Raw genomic sequence first — 18,772 nt, 5'->3', positions numbered from 1 at the left:
GAACCAATCTGAAAACAAACTTTATTCAGAATTCTCTTCTTTGTTTTCAGAAAAAAATTCCTCATCGGGTAGCTGAGAAGTTCAAAAACTGATTCTGTGTCGTCATGTTGGGGCAACTTCACCCTAAAAGAGATGTGAACCAAACCAAGAAACCAAGTCGTACCGAGCGAATGATTGACAGACCAAATCAAAACAATCAAAGAACCAATAATAATAGTGTGTGAACCTGAGAGGGGGCGGGCTCACTGGCTCCCTGTGACTGTTGACGGGGTGAGATCAGGGAGAGAGTGAGGACAGGTTAGGTTCACTGCATGTGTGCTCCCCTCCACCACTACAACCCATTTCACGTCAATATCTAAAGCATGCTGGGTAAGGACGGACCCTACAGACCTGGGTGGGCGTGGCTTCTGCATCACCAGGGCTCAAGTCCGCCTCCTTAACCTTCAATGTCGTTGTCATGACAAAAATGAGGAGGGTAGGGGCGCGAAGACAAAACAAAATGTGTGAAATGGATGATGGGAAAAGCTGGTTTCTCTCCCCCCCCCCCCCAGCAACCTCGGTGTCAGGGAGCGCTGCTGGTCATGTGACCACAGGAGTCTGAGACGGTCAATAAAGGGAGGCATCAGCTGCTACGGACCGCTGCCCTCAGTCTGTGTCGAAGTGGTTTTCTACTATACGACACATATAATTATGTTTCCCCTGTCTGGAAAACAGCCAACGGGTCTACGATCCTGTGTTCAGAACGGGTCCGAAACCAAAGTCCCATCCACGAGTAAAATCACCACCACTGTAGTTCCCGGTGTAGGTTTTTAACTACGCTCTCGATGCTTTCCACCAGAGGCCAGCTATCACTTCAGTAAACGTGTAATTCTAACAGTTATTCTGGCAATGAGCAGAATATTTCAGTGTTCTTTCCAACCCGCCTCGTCTTTTTGCTCACGTCTGTTCAAATCTGCACCGGCAGCTTCATTCGACCACGGACAACGGCAAAAGGCCACCGCGAAAAATGATATCATAGTTTTACTTAAAAACAGTGAGACGCTCAGGGGAAGGGTAACACTGTTTACTCTTAACATTCATGAGCAATAAAATGCAAACCAGGTGACTGTATCTATCTGCATGTACAGTTATTAACATCCAATAAACAACTAATCTTTCTCTGCACTACAAAGGCAAAGTAGAGCAACTGAACATTTAGGCAAAAATAAAATGAGTTTCTCGCTGAAGTGCTTATTTATCTTACATATTATCGATTACATCGCTTCATTTAATGAGAGTGACATTAATCTGCGGAGTGCCTTTTCTACCAATGACGCCTTACAAAAGATTTAAAACGCATCAAGTGGTTGAAGCGACTCTCAAAGTGTGTTCTGCGTGTCGTCACTAAATGTTATTGTATTTTCATCCTGCCCTTAAAATTCTCTGTACAGTATTTAAATCTCTTAATATACCTTTCTTTGTCTCTATATTAAAAGCGTAATACTATTTGATCTATTCATCCAAAACTCTGAGTCTTAATAGTTTATTTAATCCTACTTATTCTAACATTTGCTCTTTATCATAAACAATACAGTGGGGTAGGCAGGGTGCAGGGATCGAAGGAAAGCAGAAAAGATTTGGTAAGGAAGGTGGAGGTGGGTGGTGGGGCTGAATGTACGGACATACGGTTTAAACATACAGGAGGAAAGAAAAAGAAGTAAAGGGGAGCGGTAGAGGTGTGTGCGGCGTATTTATGCGGCAGGATCGCACATCTCTTGCGTCCAGGTAGCGCTGGCGTGAGCGTGGTGCCTGACGCGTGGAGGCGTGTGTGCCGGCGTGAGCGGAGAGCTTAACCGATCCTCCGACTGAGCGTCTGCCGTCTTAGAGATGAACGTTGGCAGAACGGCCTTCCGTTGACGGGAGACCACGTTCTCTAGGTAGCACAGGGTCAGGCCGAGGGGTGTGGCTAAAATCAGGGCTAAGACCAAGGACTGGCTCGCTGTCAGCATCACGGCCAACAGGAAGACGACTAAGAGGCAGGGCAGGAACAGAGGGGAGGGATTTAGGAGGTAGCGGTGTACGGACGAGGGGGTCAGGTGGGAGCAAGAGAGGGAGGAGAGGGAGGGGCAGGACGGGACGGAAAAGAAATAGGAGGGCAGAGAAGAGAGAGAGGAAAAGGAAGAGACAACCGGAGGACAGGTAAGAGAAGAAAGCGCGGGCAGCCGTAGTCGTGTTGGGTGCCAAAGAACAGCAGGAACCAAACCTATAAGTTTAGCAGGCAGGTAGCTCGTGATGAATGCCACCAAACGAGTCAATCTCAATGCCAGACTGTTGAAAAGCTGACGTAATCTGGGTGCAGCGATACATTTGGGGGCCCTGCTTGGAGCCGCGGACTTGAAAGTGAGCTTCCGAGTAAAAAACCTCAGTTTCTTTGTTAATCCGGAAAACAGCTTCGTGGTCGGACACCTGCTTCCATTCTTCCCCCAAACGGAGAGGAAACACAGGATGAACGAAACATATTTAACCACGCCCCTCAGAGAGAACCAGCTCCACCAATTTGGCAATCCAGCTGATGCTCCGTGTGTTTCAGCCTGGCAGCCCTCCTCGACCCCGCAAACCTCTGCACTGCATGTTTGGGAGACGGCGATCGGGGGGGAGGCCGGAGGGTTTTGCGCGAGGTGTTCGAGATCGGCCGACTGCTGGTCGGAGAAAAGAGAGATGGTGTGTGAGGGAAGGGCCCACAGTGTGTGCGAGGCGGCGGCGTCGTCTAAGAGGTCGCCGTCTTCGGAAATGTCCGACAGGCCGTGGTCGAGCTCAGAGATGGTGTCGAGCGAAGGGGGGAGGGAGGAGAGGGAGGATGAGGAGGAGAAGGAGAGAGGGAACATGAAGATTGACTGATGGGAGGTGGATTGCAGGAGAGACAAATGCACACGGGGGAGAGAGGAAGAGGGGGAAAAGGGGGTGAGAGGGAAGGGAGAGACCCGCGCACACATATCCACAAAGCGAGGCAGCAAGCAGTGAAGACGACAAATCAACAACAACCGACGCAATGTGCATTAAAAACATCATTTTTCATGAAATGATGACGGCACGCAAGAGGGAAGTGATAAAAGCAGAAGAAAAAAAAAAAAAAAAAAGGGGCGTGTGTGAATGGAAAAAGAGAGAGGGGAAAGAGACATAACATTAGTCAGTGAACAACACACCAAACAGGTTAAAAGTGAGCACAGCAGGGTGGAGCACAGTGCAGAGTACAGATGTGTGCAGAAAGAAAACGGTGTCGACGGGGAGCCACCGCTGGACCCAAGGCTTAAGACAGGAGGTCAGTTCCACAGCGCCGGGGTGTGTGAGCGAGGGGAGAGAGGTGAAAAAGGGGGAAAGTGGGGAGAGGGAGGAGAAACAGGAGGCATGCACAACATACAGTAATATACTGTAGACTAAGTAGTGTCCCACCGGTGGACATGGACCCCTGCTAAGGTACAGGACACTCTCGGGGCCTGAGGTGTCCAAATCGTGTACACCTGCCTGGCAGCTCTAAATACGTTACGATCCAAAAGCAAACCATTAAAATGAATATAAATCATATTTATCTGGTTAACACCGTCAGTCGCTCTGTGTACCCTTTTTTTACACATGTATTCCCAAATTAAGGGGATAAAAGTGAGGAAGCCTCCCGGTCCTAGAGGAGGTTTAGTTAAGTGTCTAAAATATCCTGTGAACAGAAATGACATTAGCGTAGGAATAAATAGAAACAAAGAGGTCTCAGTAGTAACCAGATAAAAGCAGCATTAACACTTTTACACACCGGGGGGGGGGGGGGGTTTGTCTGCGCGATTTATAACCACAACAATACACGTTTTTGTACTGTTATTTGAATATTATGCGTTGTGTACAACAAACTTTATTTACTCCTTTCAGTTATGACAAAGGCAGCACAGATCCACTCCCTCCATTCTATTCTTTCACAATAAAAGCCTTAGACATTTAGACTCAACTCAAATGAATTCCGCTAAAAGGAGACTCAATAAAACAGCCCACAGTAGGTTAGGCTACACAACAGACAGACAGGCTGCTCTGGGTAACATCCGCAGGCCAGAGTTTCACATTTCCGTGACGTTCATTCGTCTCGCCCCCGGTGTGTAAAGGCCTTTAAACCTCCCGAAAAACTCCTGTAACTATGCAGGGTCCCATAGCGGTCTAATGCAGTCAGCTATTCCTTCCACGTCTGTTGCCATTTCATTGTTCCAACACAAACGAAAAGTGATGCTTGTGTACACGCTAGGACGAGCCAACAACGTCACGGCTAGAAACATGCTGATTTTTCTGTCAACCCGGAGGATGATGCGTCTCTCTTTGATACACCAACGCACAAACAGTTCCTGTGGGACAATATGTGGCCTCTCAGCAATAATATAACAACAAAGAAACAAAAAGACTTGCTGTCTATATATGAATTATGCTTTCTCTTTCCATCTTTTTCTGATCTCTCTCTCACACACACACACACACACACACACACACACACACACACACACACACACACACACACACACACACACACACCTTAGAGTCAGAGTGGAGCTCCAGGTGTGGCTCGCGGCCGTTCTCAGATGTAGCTTCGGTTATGCTGATCCTTGGTGCTAAGGAATGAGAAACAGACAAAATACATTTCAGAACTTTCAACATCTCCATAATTAAACACACAATAACACTGTGTAATTCTTCCACCTGCAGTTTGATACTGGATTTACTGGGTTTTTTCCCCCCCTCCAAAACCTCTCTACGCATGAAGGTCAGACTGTAGCTAATGTTGCAGCTTTTATTGTCAGTTCAACTGTTCACACACTGTGCTTTGGTCTTGTAGTAAAGTAGAAGGTTAGTATAGTAAAGGGATAGTTCAGATTTTTTTTTTTAAGTTGTTTTTTATGAGGTCTATTGTCAGTGTATTAGCTACAGAAGCTGGCGGCTGACATTGATTTTACAGGTGGACCTTTCTTTCAGGTAAAGTATGTTTTGCTGCTGCCTCCGTCCACAGCAGTGCATAGCCGTGCTCCTGTGTCTGTACTCCTCTCTTGCCTTTACAACCTGGAAGTGTGTCGACCGCCACCTACTGTAGGTAATACACCGGCGGTGGTCAAGTACCTCATGCTTAAAATAATCCCAACTATCCCTCGATAAAAGGTTGTTGGCTTGCAGTGGAATAACATGTCCAGCAGGGGGCATTGCAAGGTAGTGGAATATCCTGAAACATGGGAAACAGCTGCATGAAGAGGGATCTGTAAGCCAAAGTCAGAAAACCACAAAGGAACGGTGTGTGCTGTTTAACACAAAACGATATGTATTTGAGGTGATGATGGCTTTTTAAACAATTAACAACAATCTTTAGAATCAGGTTACATTATTAAATGATGCTGAGGCATCTCTCTCCCTGTAATGACAGAGTGACTCTATGTTCTCTATCTACATGCTGAGGTTCTCTCATTGTGGAGGACTGTTTCTCTTTCTAGATACACATGACATTCTTTCTTTCCATCCCTTTCTCCGTCTCTCACCGTGCGACAGGAAACACATGTTGCAGCTATTTCCTGTATCTGGTCGGTCACTCGCGTTTCACATCCAAACACACACAGAAAAACACACACACACACACACACACACACACACACACACACACACACACACACACACACACGACCCCGCTTCCATCTGCCCCTCATTCCTTCCATTCCTCATTGTGTCCGTCCATTCCATTTATTAAACATTGTCTAAAGTGAAGATGGAACGCACATCTTTCTGTGTGTCTTTGTGAGAAAAGTGTGTGTGTGTGTGTGTGTGTGTGTGTGTGTGTGTGTGTGTGTGTGTGTGTGTGTGTGTGTGTGTGTGTGTGTCTCTTACCTCCATCCAGACTGCGGCTGATCCGTTTGGATGAGGTGCGTTCAAAGTTGGGTGCCGGTCGGTCTATGAGGGAGCTGGCCGTGCGGGTCTGGGCCTGGGTTCGCCCGCTGTAACGGAACTTGGAGCCCAGAGTCAAGAAGCGGGCCTTGGTGGGTTGTTCCGGTACCGTTAACCTTACGTGACGAGAGGCCGAGATAGAGGGAGGGAGAGGGAGACAGATGTTGAGAAGCGCGAGAGGAGGGTGACTCTTAAAACCTTTTTACTTTGGCAATACAACTCAACGGTCACATCTATATGCACTTGAGCAAGAGAGACAAAAATGTTTCCAGGCAGCTCTTCCCTCAACAGGATATTGAAGCTTATTCCTCTCTTCTCTCACACACACACACACACACACACACACACACACACACACACACACACACACACACACACACACACACACACACACACACACACACACACACACACACACACACACACAGAATACAAACGCAACAATGACGAGCACCTGGTTTATCTTTTGTGTGCGTATGTATCGCCCCGGGCACCATATTGGTTACACAACGACAAGATACACTCTTTCTCTCTCTCAACGCTTTGAGCCTTTTGTGGAGCACGATAAAGCACGCAGTCCTCCATTGAACGTTAACTTAACAAGCTGTATCAGATCCCCCCCCCCCTAAACTCCAGGTGCGAACGCTGGACCCGTTCGCTTCATAGTGTGCATGTCTACCTGAAGAAGCTGTGATTCTCCACACAGACTTTCCACAGCCTCTTGGCAGACCGATGATTCTGGAGTTTGAATCCCACCGTGCTCTCGAACTGCTCCGTCTGGCAAAGAAACACACAAACGACAAAGATGAAGGACATGTCGTCCAAATACGTCCAGTATGTTATGAGCACTCCGTTACGTCATCGCGGCAGAGACATCTCAAGTGCTGCATTCTCTTGTGTAGGGCGAAGTAAATCTCTGGATTCACAGTGTGTGTGTGTGTGTGTGTGTGTGTGTGTGTGTGTGTATGTGTGTGTGTCTGGGTACATACCTCTCCCGGTCTGATCTTAATGTAGAAGTTGTTCCTCTTGTACGAAATCTTGAGGATTTTGGGCCAAGCAAAGCGGTTTATCCGGAGCCTGTCTTTGTAAACCAGGAGCCCGTTGGCGCACACACCTAGCATGATGTCCACGCCCTCAGAGTCCTGCGGGAGTCAAACGTGTGAAAGAAAAGAAAAACGATAGTTTGACGTTAAATCATTAAATCGCTGTATTTGCTGCCTGTTTTTCTTAATCCGATCATACTGTACATCAATTGATTTTTTTAAAGTAGTCTGCTTAAGGTCAACGGAAACTCATTCACCACACACACACACACACACACACACACACACACACACACACACACACACACACACACACACACACACACACAGTATTTCAGTCCAACTCTAACATGGTTAGCTGACAGACTAACTCACTGACAAAGCTTTTAAGTCCAAGGCCATCTGGAAATGGTAAGGGAGGTATTGATTTCACTGGTGAAATATACACAGGAAAAATCTGTAGGGCTAATGGAGGATGCACTATGTTGATAATGGACAGTTTGACTGGGACACGCAAACATGTCACATGGCCTCGACATGCTATCGGCGGCTCATCGATCGCTCTGCTCCCCGGTCGAGAATCATTTTAGCGCTCTGGCTCTTGGACGCACAGACGGAGCGGCTGCAGCAGTGGAAAAACTTACAACTTTGCTTTTTTTTTTTGTGGTTTCTGTGAGTAAACAAGGAATCTTCAGTGTTTAATGCCAAGATACACACAAACTCCGTCAGCATGCACAATAGTACCAGGACCCCGAGACTGAAGCCGCTCGATGGAGCAGTCCCTAATTGAATTATTTACACCTGTGCTATTTTTACTGTGACGCGTCAAACATATAATATTCATGTTACCAGAAGGGTTCAAATGTTATTTCTAGTAAACGTAGAATGGTGTGATTGTGTTTGTCCAATGTAATTGGGATAAGTTCGTATGCCTTACAGTGTTTGAAAAGGGTTCCTCTGAAAGGGTTCATGAAACTTGCACGACGAATTAATGGCACGGGACAGAAATAGATCTGGCCCTCGAATTCTTTGGTATGCCATAAAAAAATAAATAAATAAAAAAAGATTTGCAACATTTGAAACGCTCGCTCTGCTTCTCCCTCTGTGTTGCAAACAAGTGGAGCGTGCCCTTAAAGGGGACTCTGCTCGTTCTCTCCTTCCCCATCTCACTCTAACCTCGTCTCTGACTGTCGGCCATGTCTTTGTCTTCTCTGTATCCTCAATCTCACGTACCCCCCCCCCCCCCTCTCTCTCATGCATATTTACCCCATTTTTACTGCCTGTCTTGCACAAAGACACACAAAAATACTCATGATGACCTGCTATCCCAGTGAGAAAGACTGGCTGTTCCCATGGCAACGGCCTCCCTTAGTGTTTGTACAGCTGAGACAGACACACAGACACAGACACAGACACACACACACACACACACACACACACACACACACACACTCTTTCCACATCACACACACACACTCTTTCCACATCAAAGAAATTGTGCAAATCCCCTGATGTTAACAACAAATGAGAGGAGAGGAGAGGAAGAGGAGATGAAGAGGAGAGGAAAGGAAGAGGAAGAGGAGAGGATATATTAATGTATTCATACCTTGGCATGGTGCAGGTCCACCCCATACATGGAGAGTTTCTTGGCATTTTCTAGAAACTGGACGTCGGCCTGTGCTGGAGTCATTCCCCTAAACGCCCACAAAAGGCGAATTACTAAAAGCACCCTCAGATTGGAACAGTATAGCGGTATAAATGAAAAAAATCTGAATTATACGATATATGAAAAAGACACTTTACATGAACATATCTAAAGGAAGATAAACACTTGTTGTTCCCGACTACTTTTGACTAAACGACCCCGCTCCCTCCGACCTGTGAGACTTGTGGAGTTCGAGAATCTTCTCCTCCATCTCTTTGTTCTGATTGGGCGCAAAGGTCAGCTGACCGACGTTGTCCAGAGGCCGAGGCTGGTCGGGTTCATGGTCGCCGAATTCTGCCTGCAAACCAAAAAAGGAGACCACGGATACCGATGCATGAAACGGAGACGAGCGATCAGTTGAGCGGCAGACGTGCGGCGCACATCCACACGTACCTGCAACGTGTACGACCCCAGCAGAGCGTGAGTGACAAATGAGCAAGGCAGGCGCCCAGAAGACACGTCTTCACGGAGCTGCAGACACAACAGGTACCTGCAACAGAGAGACGAGGGGGGAAACGGGTTGGGCTTTTAGTTGAAACCAAGTCCACCCGCAACGACAACCGAAACCCGGTCTAAGCCTCTCTTTGAACTGAAACCGGCTCCATTGTTCGTGATGATAATAAAGCGATCCAAGCAGACGAATTTCCTCCTGCGAGGCCCGAGGGTCAGCTGGAGCGGATTAGACGTCTTTGTTGGCGCTGCGTTTGTTGAACAGTTTTCTTAGTGTGCTTGTTGGGATGACCTTCTCCTCACCGTGACATACCCAAACTCAGATGCATAACGTGTGTGTGTGTGTGTGTGTGTGTGTCGTCCAGTGGTGGTGTGGATTAACGACAGTGTAATGTGTCCCCTGCTGTAAATCTCTGTGGAAGAATTCATTTTGTGAATGGAGCTTTTGTGTGAAATGACTAATTCGGACACCTCAGAGGGCTGACCGCTGAAAAAAAAAAAAAAAAAGTCATTGAAAGACCTTTTGGTGGGACTTGATGACATGGAGGCTTAAGCCCCAGTCATCCAGTTACAGGGCTTCTCTTCACTGCCTCAGGACAATAACGCATTTTACGGATTTTTACTTTAATAATACAGAATGAAAAAGATTTTAAAAATGTTTTTTTTAATGAAACGCATTCCTTTCCATTTATTTATTAACTCCAGGTATTTCTATTGAAAACTACACACCTGTAGTGTCGAAGGATAAATAGCTACTGGAGACCCACAATGCACGTCAGTTGGCACTTTGCTACGTGAGTGTATGCGCGTCAGTGAGTGTGTCCTCGATTAGCCTTTAGCTACGACCCTCCGAGAAGTTGTTCGCCCCATTAGACATACACTCCAACTTAAATGCTCGCCCGCGTGTGTGTGTGTGTGTGTGTGTGTGTGTGTGTGTGTGCATACGTACAAGTTTAAATGAATCAGCACTGCGCACAAAGCCAACCTGTGTCTGTTTGTTTTTTTTAAACTTTAGTTTTGTATTGTAGGCCTTAGACATGCAAATACATTTTCAGAGTGAAATGGCCATTAAAAAACATTTAATGTAGGTTTAAGTAAAGTGTGTGCGTGTGTGTGTGTGTGTGTGTGTGTGTGTGTGTGTGTGTGTGTGTGTGTGTGTGTACCTGGTAATGTCTTCAGTGAGCAGTGAGGGATCAGGAGGGTAGAACTTGACGTTGAACACAAACTGCCAGTTGTTATCTGGAGAAAGAGAGATTATTGTTCAGACTGATTTACAGCACAATAAAGTCAACATGTATCGTAAAGACAGGGGAATATGTGTATATGAGAACTGGAAAAGATTTATGATCCGGGTTGTTTTTATTATTTTCCATCCGTCCCTCTACCCATGTTACCCATCTGTGTGTGTGTGTGTGTGTGTGTGTGTGTGTGTGTGTGTGTGTGTGTGTGTGTGTGTGTGTGTGTGTGTGTGTGTGTGTGTGTTTTGTGTGACAGACAAAGAGAGAAGTGGCTGTGAGTGAGTGCGACTAATGCAGAACAGATTTTAGACAGTACTAAGCCTGGTACAACACACACACACACACACACACACACACACACACACACACACACACACACACACACACACACACACACACACACACACACACACACACACACACACACACACACACACCAGCAGATCTGGTATTGCATAACCTCACTCTGGCTTCATCAAATACCAAACTGTAATCTTTTTCCATCAGCATCAGAAAACAAAGACACGCAACATCACCATAATATCTTCATCATTTAGTCATAATGTGGTTTCCTTTTGGATTTCCTACCAATCTCCATTTGGCTCCAATTTCCTATTCTCATTCCTGCAGGAGGCCGCCTCGCCCTGCCTGCCACCTTCTCCATCGCCGCCCTCACTGTACTGCTCGGCGCCACAACACACGCATGTACACACACACACACACACACACACACACACACACACACACACACACACACACACAGAGATGCATGTAAACAGAGATGCATGTACACACACGCACTCACGTACACACACACACACACACACACACACACACACACACACACACACACAATATAAGATGGAGATCACGTCATCTGGAAATTTCCATCCGGTAAAAGCTGACATCACATCGAGACCGTTTCCCCCTCCAAGGTTGCACACAGGTCGGCATATATACAGGCGCACGTGCACACACAGGCGCACGTGCACACACAGGCGCACGTGCGCACACACACACACACACACACACACACACACACACACACACACACACACACACCCTTCACAGCTGCATCCCAGAGGAGCAGGAAGGATGGTGGACACTGTGAAATGACAAGAGGAAGCTCGACTCTCTCTCGCTGTGATGTAACGCGACGGGAAAGATGAGGTGAAAACTAAAGATCATGGTGTCGTTGCTTTTCTTTCCACAGATTCCACTTTTGTCGCTCGACGTACAGAAATGGAAAATCTCGCGTGCAGACGGCCATGTTACTAGCATGTCTGTGAGTACGAGTGTGTGTGTGTGTGTGTGTTGGGGGCACCTTGGCCGCACTAAGTGCTTTGGGAGTCTCTCGTGACCTTTTCATCTCTCTACGTGACCCACCCATCAATACGCTCCATGACGCATACAATACACACACACACACACACACACACACACACACACACACACACACACACACACACACACACACACACACACACACACCCTATCCCTCACCTCTCTACGTCCACGTCTCTCCCTAGCATGCAACAATTCACCGGTCTTTCCCACCCATATTCCTTTTTTACAATTATTTTTTATTGCAGACATAAATAAAAATGTACAAGCTTGACCCTACGTTTGAAACTTTCCCCCTATGATCCTATAGGCAGCTGCTGTTTGCTGGCTGCAGATGCACCATGACAGTGTCCGCACGGTGAGACATCCAACACCATAACGGTGAGTTTGCTTGTGTGGCTGCTGTTAAACATTAACAACAGCCACACGCACCGGAGAGGTTTACTGCCTGGACTAGATCCAGACCCCGTCAGTCTCTCTGCTCGGCTTCCAGAGAAATCCAGCCCGAGGAAACCTTGCTCTCGTTATCAACATCTCATTAAAATGTGACTGGTCTGATTCCTTTGTGCTCTTTTTTTTTTTTTTTACAATGGCTTTGACTGCACACAGCCATCATTTTTATTGACTCTGTCGGATTCTGATAGCCGACACTTCAGCTTACTGGAATAAAGGTTATCTTTCTGATGTTGCGCTTTTCCCAACTTTCCAACTTCCCTCTACGCGGCTCATTGTCTACTTTATTCGGATCCGATTTACCGCATTTTGACATGTTCTTTTCCTCTATTTTTGCAAAGCCACGATACACAAAGCGCAGACACACCCACACGGCTTTGGTTCATAGTGAGCTGCATTGTGGGCAGGAGTCTAGACAGAACCTTCACACCCACAAAACTAAACAACAACCTCAAGGAAGTGTGTAGAGCAAAAAAAGATAAGTCTCATTTAGAGTCAATGTTTATCTGAGTCATCGTCATACAGGTGACTGCAACGGCTCTGTTAACTTCTAATGACACATTGTGGTATGAAGTGACGGCCGGGTGAACGCTGATAGTAGTTTAGAGCAGAACGGTGTCATTTGTGTGGTGCTATGTCTGTACACACAGCGGCAGGAATATCCAACTCACATGACACACACACACACACACACACACACACACACACACACACACACACACACACACACACACACACACACACACGTTGTGTACCACTCATCCATGAACCACAGGCACACACAGCGACACAGCCACAAACACACAGGCATGCATCTCCACCACACACACACACACACACACACACACACACACACACACACACACACACACACACACACACACACACTGTGGTGCTTACACAAATACTACACACACCCAGCTACCTCACACTAATTCTAAAATAACACTTTATGAGCCAAAATTATGGGTTTTTTTCTCCTAAAAGTGAAACTTGTGAAGCTTGTTTGGCTGTGAGTTAAAGCCTGTTTTGACTCACACTGTAAGAAGGAGACGCGAGGAGGAAACAGCAAAAGAAAACAAGTGAAGCTGTTCCTGAAGAGAAGACTCTTTCATGACAGTCAGCTAGAGTTATTAGCATATTCTTCAAAAATCACGTAGGACAACAAATAAATTAAAAACAGTCCAACCACAAATAGCACAACTTCTAATTAAATACTCAACAATCGAAATAACAAACTGGAGAAACAGCGACCTGATTAATCTATAGCAGGGCTAAGTGATAAGTCAATATGATAATTTATCATCTTTCAATGGAATCATATAGTGAAACAATCATATCTAGCTATCGTGAAACACAATTACATCGTCTAAACTAGTAATAAAGTAATAATAACAGAAAATCTAATTCTTTTGCAGTAAAGTTCTGAAATAAATAAGGAAATACTCAGTACTTTTCATTAGTCATGTGTTTGAGTCACACAAGGGTATAAAAAAAAAAACATCTGGTTATTTCACATACGCTGTATTGTGATGATATATGAAATGACCTTAATCGCAACAGAAGATTTAGGCCATATCGCTCAGCCCTAATCTTCATTCTAACAAGATCCCGTTTGTCACTGCACTCTGCACCGATGTGAAACATGCGCATCATGGACGCCGTCATGCTACAGACGCGTGTGTGTATTCAAAGACGACGCAGAGCTTTAACACCACGCCCGGTTGCTCCACACACACTTGATAGCCGTCCATCAACAAAACAGGAGATGCCCCGCCCCGCTTCTAAAATCAACAACAGCTGATAAAGAGATTGATGAATAATGAAGCAGCATGATCACACCAGCTGCTGTCGTTTGGTTTCAAATGTCTCTGGTTTTTGTTTGACTTTGTTGTGATGCTGTTCGGTTTTTTTTCCTTTAACATAAGGATACCTGAACTCTTTTATTAAGTCAGGATTCATATCTAATTCATTGCCTTTTTGGCGGAGAAGTTGAAGCCCCTTTATTGTGTGAAACAAGTTGTTGAGGCAGGCAGAGGGAGACGAGGGATGGGTGGGAAATTTAAGGAAGCAAAAGTGTGATGAGAAAAATAAAACTTACTGCGTATCTGTCTCTTGATTTCCTTAGTGGGATCCAACCAACACTGGAGACACAGAGCAGGAAGAAAGTCAAGCTCTAGCAAGAAACAGTGTCACAAGACACTATACAGACGTCCGTGTCTGCGCTCTCTACATGTGTACATTACTGACTTATTATTACGGTACATCCTGTGTGTGTGTGTGTGTGTGTGTTTGAATGCATACCTTCTGTTCATGGCTGTCCGTGTATGAGAGTCCAAAGTAGTCTTTCTCCATTAGGTTGAGGTGCTCACACACCTTAAAGAACAGGAACTGGCCCTTGGCACGTTTCTGCAGAGAAAGAGAGAGAGAGATCCAAAACACAAAAAGTTAGACTTTGTGCATTTCTGTACATTCTGATGGGAAAACCAAGTATTTAAAAAGCCACTAAATCATATTTTCCAGTTGAAATGTAATTTTCAAAAGCTTGAGCAATCGCAGCAATATGTATGGTATGGTAATAAAGTTCCGGTTCAATCCTCCCTATCAATGCATCTCTGTTTCATTACATCAGTCCCATTATTCTCTCCGTCCCTCCATCTGCGTCCTGGCAACGCATTCCTTCATCGGCCCGATGGGGGCCTTCGCCATAAAAATCCTCCACACTCAACTATGACAATGACATTTAGCACACATCCATCCATGCGGTGCACGCACACACACAACAGTGGCCTTTAAGACAGACAGAAGGTCAGACAGAGAGCGGGTGGAAAAGAGGGAAAAAAAACAAAAAAGATGTGAAATAATGAAATAATTTAATAACGTTCATTTCTTTCCAGTTAGCCAGCGCAGCTTCAGTCTAACACTGTGCAGGCAGACAGACAGACAGACAGACAGACAGACAGACAGACAGACAGACACAGAGTTACAGACGGGGCAGGGAGCGTGGTGAAAGTGGAGGGAACGAGGATGAAAGAGTGCATTTTTCTTCTCGTCCTGGGACCGCTGAAAACATCTGCGGTATTTTCCTACACTCGGTCAAAAGACATGCGCCTCTCTCTCTCTCTCTCTCTCTCTCTCTCTCTCTCTCTCTCTCTCTCTCTCTCTCTCTCTCTCTCTCTCTCTCTCTCTCTCTCTCTCTCTCTCTCTCTCTCTCTCTCTCTCTCAGTACAGCTGCATTCTGACCGCCCCAAAGAATGTGACCTTTCAGGGTGTCTGTGTCTGGGCCGGCGTGCCTCCAAGCAAGGCACTACCCTAAGAAGAACTGTCATACATTAGCATGGTTCACCACGTCAGGACTATTTACGTATTGCAGAGTTAACTGCTGATCCACTCTGGACTATACGCCTTTTCTAGGGCAACAGCTTTGGTCCAAGTTTACTTCCTGTCAGCTACTGCACTAACAAACAATGGAACAGGAAATGCAAAGGGACCAATTTAGAATTCTGATGTTTGCATCCACAGCTGAAAACATGACTGTAAATCATCAACAAGTACTTAAATGGTTTAACTGCAAAGTTGAGATGAATTAAATATAAATCATATGAATGCAATCATGAAGACCATGTAATGACCGCATGAGGGCTCGAGAGATGAACTACTAGTAAACACGAGGCAGTAAATGCACTGCTGCTCCACGCATCCAACCCCAGAGCAACTTGGCCTGATGTATGCAAACACTACTTGACTCATGCCTGAATCCCTAATGAAATTCTATGAAGCGGTACTTAAACCGTGTGACACTAAAATCCTGCTGAAACCAATACTAATGAAATTCTTAGAAACAGCATTAAGACCATGTGACACTAAGACTCTCCTTTGAAACTAGCCGTTAAAGAGAGGCAGAAAAAAAAAGAAGAAGAAGAAAAAAGAGAGATTTCCACCCTAAGGCTTAACGGCGAATAACATATGCAGCGAGGTATTACACCGGGATGAATTTGATGGCGTCCGTTTAATAAATAGGACGTGGTAGAAGGATAGACGTGAAGAGTTGGAGTAGAAACTGGTGTGTGTGTGTGTGTGTGTGTGTGTGTGTGTGTGTGTGTGTGTGTGTGGTATTGTGTGTGTTGGAAGACTGCTGGGCAAAACAGAAAATGTAATCTCTGGAATGCATTGTGCATCTCTCCCTCTCACGACCCAACTATGCCATGTGTGGAGGGAGGGAGAGATAGATGGATAGATGGATATGGATGTGTGTGTGTGTGTGCACTTCAGGACAATAGCAGTTAGTCGCACTATCAGCGTTTTCTGTTGCGAGACAAAGCAGCTACTGTTCAAAGGACCGGAGACACTCACAGGCGCGCTGTTGGGCGTTGGCATACTGTAGATGAGGGGAGAAAGGTTTCGCCGTGATAAAGTTGCCGGTTGAAACCCCCCCCCCCCCAAAAAAACAAATGGGAAACCCGGGATCCGGGCATGTAACTGTTAACAGCTCAAGTGGACCAGGACAGCGGCTATTCTGGGCTGCTTCCCACTGAATGTGAGGCGGTGTGGGAATTAGAAGAGGGGTATTGTTAAAAAAAAAAGAGAAAAAAAGTGCATGCTGCTTTAACCATACATGTGGTAATAATGAGAAAAACACATGAAGGACCATCGGATAAAAAGGAACTGTGCAGAGACACATTATTTATTCTTATCTTTAAATTTCTAGTAAAGTAAATACCAAACTTAATTGGTTATATGGAGCAGCATGGAGAACATGTGACGTTGTGAGGACCTGTGAGAGTATGTTTGAGTGTGTGCAGAGGGCTCTAGGGCACGTGCCTGTTAGGGAGTAGCAGATGCAGAAAACTAATCTGGTGGGACCCCCGTAATCTGTGTGTGTGTGTGTGTGTGTGTGTGTAAATCCCCCCACCCTTCCATCTGCAAGTCATTCCTTCCACTCCTCTTTTGGTCCGTCTGTGCACTTATTGAATATTGTTTAGAGTGATTCTGGAATGCCATCTTTCACTACATCTGTGTGTGTGTGTGTGTGTGTGTGTGTGTGTGTGTGTGTGTGTGTGTGTGTGTGTGTGTGTGTGTCATGGTCACCAGACAAGCCCCTGTAGCGTGCTCTGCATTTATCCCCTTAACCCCGCCCCAAACAATGTGTGCGAGTGCTTCTGCCATAACTGCACTTTGAGTCAGAAAGTTAAATACCCCACGCTCATAGAGAGAGACACACACACACACACACACACACACACACACACACACACACACAGATCTGATCCTATTAGCAATTACATCATTGACACAATGGCACTCACGTGTGGCCTACATGACCAGCAAGAGGACATAGGACAGACAACGCGTCTCTCTAAACGGAACCTCCGTCTTTCTAAAAGACGACGACTTGCCGATTCTCCCATTAACGTGTCTGCTGTGTGTCTGCGTCTAATCACTCATAAGTGGACACATCAAATATAGAAAAAAAACTGATAGTTAAAAGGGACTATTTTATCTCGCACCACAACACTATTCCTACATTTTGCAATTCAGCCACAACACACTGGTTTGATCCCATGTGATCAGAGCAGACCTGACCTCCATCCATCATGCTTCTCATCCAAACCGATGGTGAGGAAATGTGCTTTAAGTATTTGCAGAGAAATTGATAAATCAAAAGATATTTCCACATGACGCATCGTTTACCCAGCGTTCTCCTCCACACCCTCAGAGTCTCGCTGACGTCTTACCTCCACCTCGCAGGCGAAGTCGGTCCCGTCCAAGAGGGTCACGTGACACACCATCAGCTTCATCTTGGTCTTCCTCACCAGGCGAAGAGGAGACTGGAAAATAGAAGTCTGGCCTTCGTCTCCTCCTCCCTCCTTTTCACCTTCCGCCTCCCCTTCCTGCTCCTTCTTCTGCTCCTCTGCTCCTTCTCCCTCTGCTGTCACCGGCGTCTCCTCTGGACTTTTCTCAGCACTCTCTTCCACCTTCTCCTCCTTGGCAGGCTGACGGAGTTTGCGAGGAGAATAAAAGGAGAACAAATGATGTCAAACCACAGTTACACAGTGCTCCCCACTGTGGCCATCACATACAATCTTCTTCAGTAGCATGAAGGTAATCTCCTGAAATCCGACTGTCCAAACTGAGCGAGAGGGAAGACTACGTTCTCTCGATCACTCTCCTTGTGTAACTCCCTCTCTAGTCCGAAATTTGCTCTTAGAATCTGCAGGCGGTTCTTTTGGCCTGATTACTGAAAGGCTGATGTCACTGGGTGGGCCTGGGTGTCTTAATGTGATCACTGGATGGAACAGTTTGTGCATGTGTGTGAGGGAGAATGGCTCTGTGTCTGTGTCTGTGTGTGTGTGTGTGTGTGTGTGTGTGTGTGTGTGTGTGTGTGTGTGTGTGTGTCTCTCTCTCGGCTGAGCAGCAGTTTCAAACAGTCGGCGTCTGCTGCTGTGAATATTTTCGTGAACCTTTAAACTGTTTGAGCATCGTGAAAGAAGCTATCTGACAACATTTCATCCATGGGTTTCTTATTTAATGTTAAAATAAAAATAAGTAACCTAATGAAGTCCGTGTGTCCACAACAATACTTGGCTGCGGACACACGGACTTGCAGCAAC

General features: G+C 45.9%; 1 protein-coding gene across 12 annotated transcripts in view; it reads right to left on the bottom strand.

The window, feature by feature from the left end:
- epb41l2 (erythrocyte membrane protein band 4.1 like 2) overlaps positions 1-18,772 on the bottom strand; it is a 41,493-nt gene that overhangs the window by 9,354 nt on the left and 13,367 nt on the right. For 7 of the 12 annotated variants that reach the window (XM_068708898.1, XM_068708909.1, XM_068708906.1 and 4 more), the window contains exons 4-16: positions 17,897-18,154; positions 14,466-14,570; positions 14,263-14,305; positions 10,290-10,365; positions 9,070-9,166; positions 8,850-8,974; positions 8,578-8,665; positions 6,918-7,070; positions 6,608-6,705; positions 5,872-6,044; positions 4,540-4,616; positions 391-441; positions 227-259 (exon numbers count right to left, since the gene is read on the bottom strand). In XM_068708898.1, coding sequence (XP_068564999.1) covers positions 227-259; positions 391-441; positions 4,540-4,616; positions 5,872-6,044; positions 6,608-6,705; positions 6,918-7,070; positions 8,578-8,665; positions 8,850-8,974; positions 9,070-9,166; positions 10,290-10,365; positions 14,263-14,305; positions 14,466-14,570; positions 17,897-18,154 — 1,377 coding nt within the window. Of the gene's footprint in view, positions 1-226; positions 260-390; positions 442-489; positions 2,874-4,539; positions 4,617-5,871; positions 6,045-6,607; positions 6,706-6,917; positions 7,071-8,577; positions 8,666-8,849; positions 8,975-9,069; positions 9,167-10,289; positions 10,366-14,262; positions 14,306-14,465; positions 14,571-17,896; positions 18,155-18,772 lie in introns of those variants that run through there. The other 5 variants (XM_068708900.1, XM_068708903.1, XM_068708901.1 and 2 more) reach the window with 4 other exon arrangements.

The sequence above is a fragment of the Cebidichthys violaceus genome, unplaced genomic scaffold (assembly GCF_023349555.1).
Source record: "Cebidichthys violaceus isolate CVI_PGR_0920_01 unplaced genomic scaffold, fCebVio1.0.p SCAF_14, whole genome shotgun sequence".
NCBI lineage: Eukaryota > Metazoa > Chordata > Actinopteri > Perciformes > Stichaeidae > Cebidichthys > Cebidichthys violaceus.
Note: the sequence above shows the minus strand (reverse complement) of the source record. Positions and strands in the feature narration are given on the sequence as shown.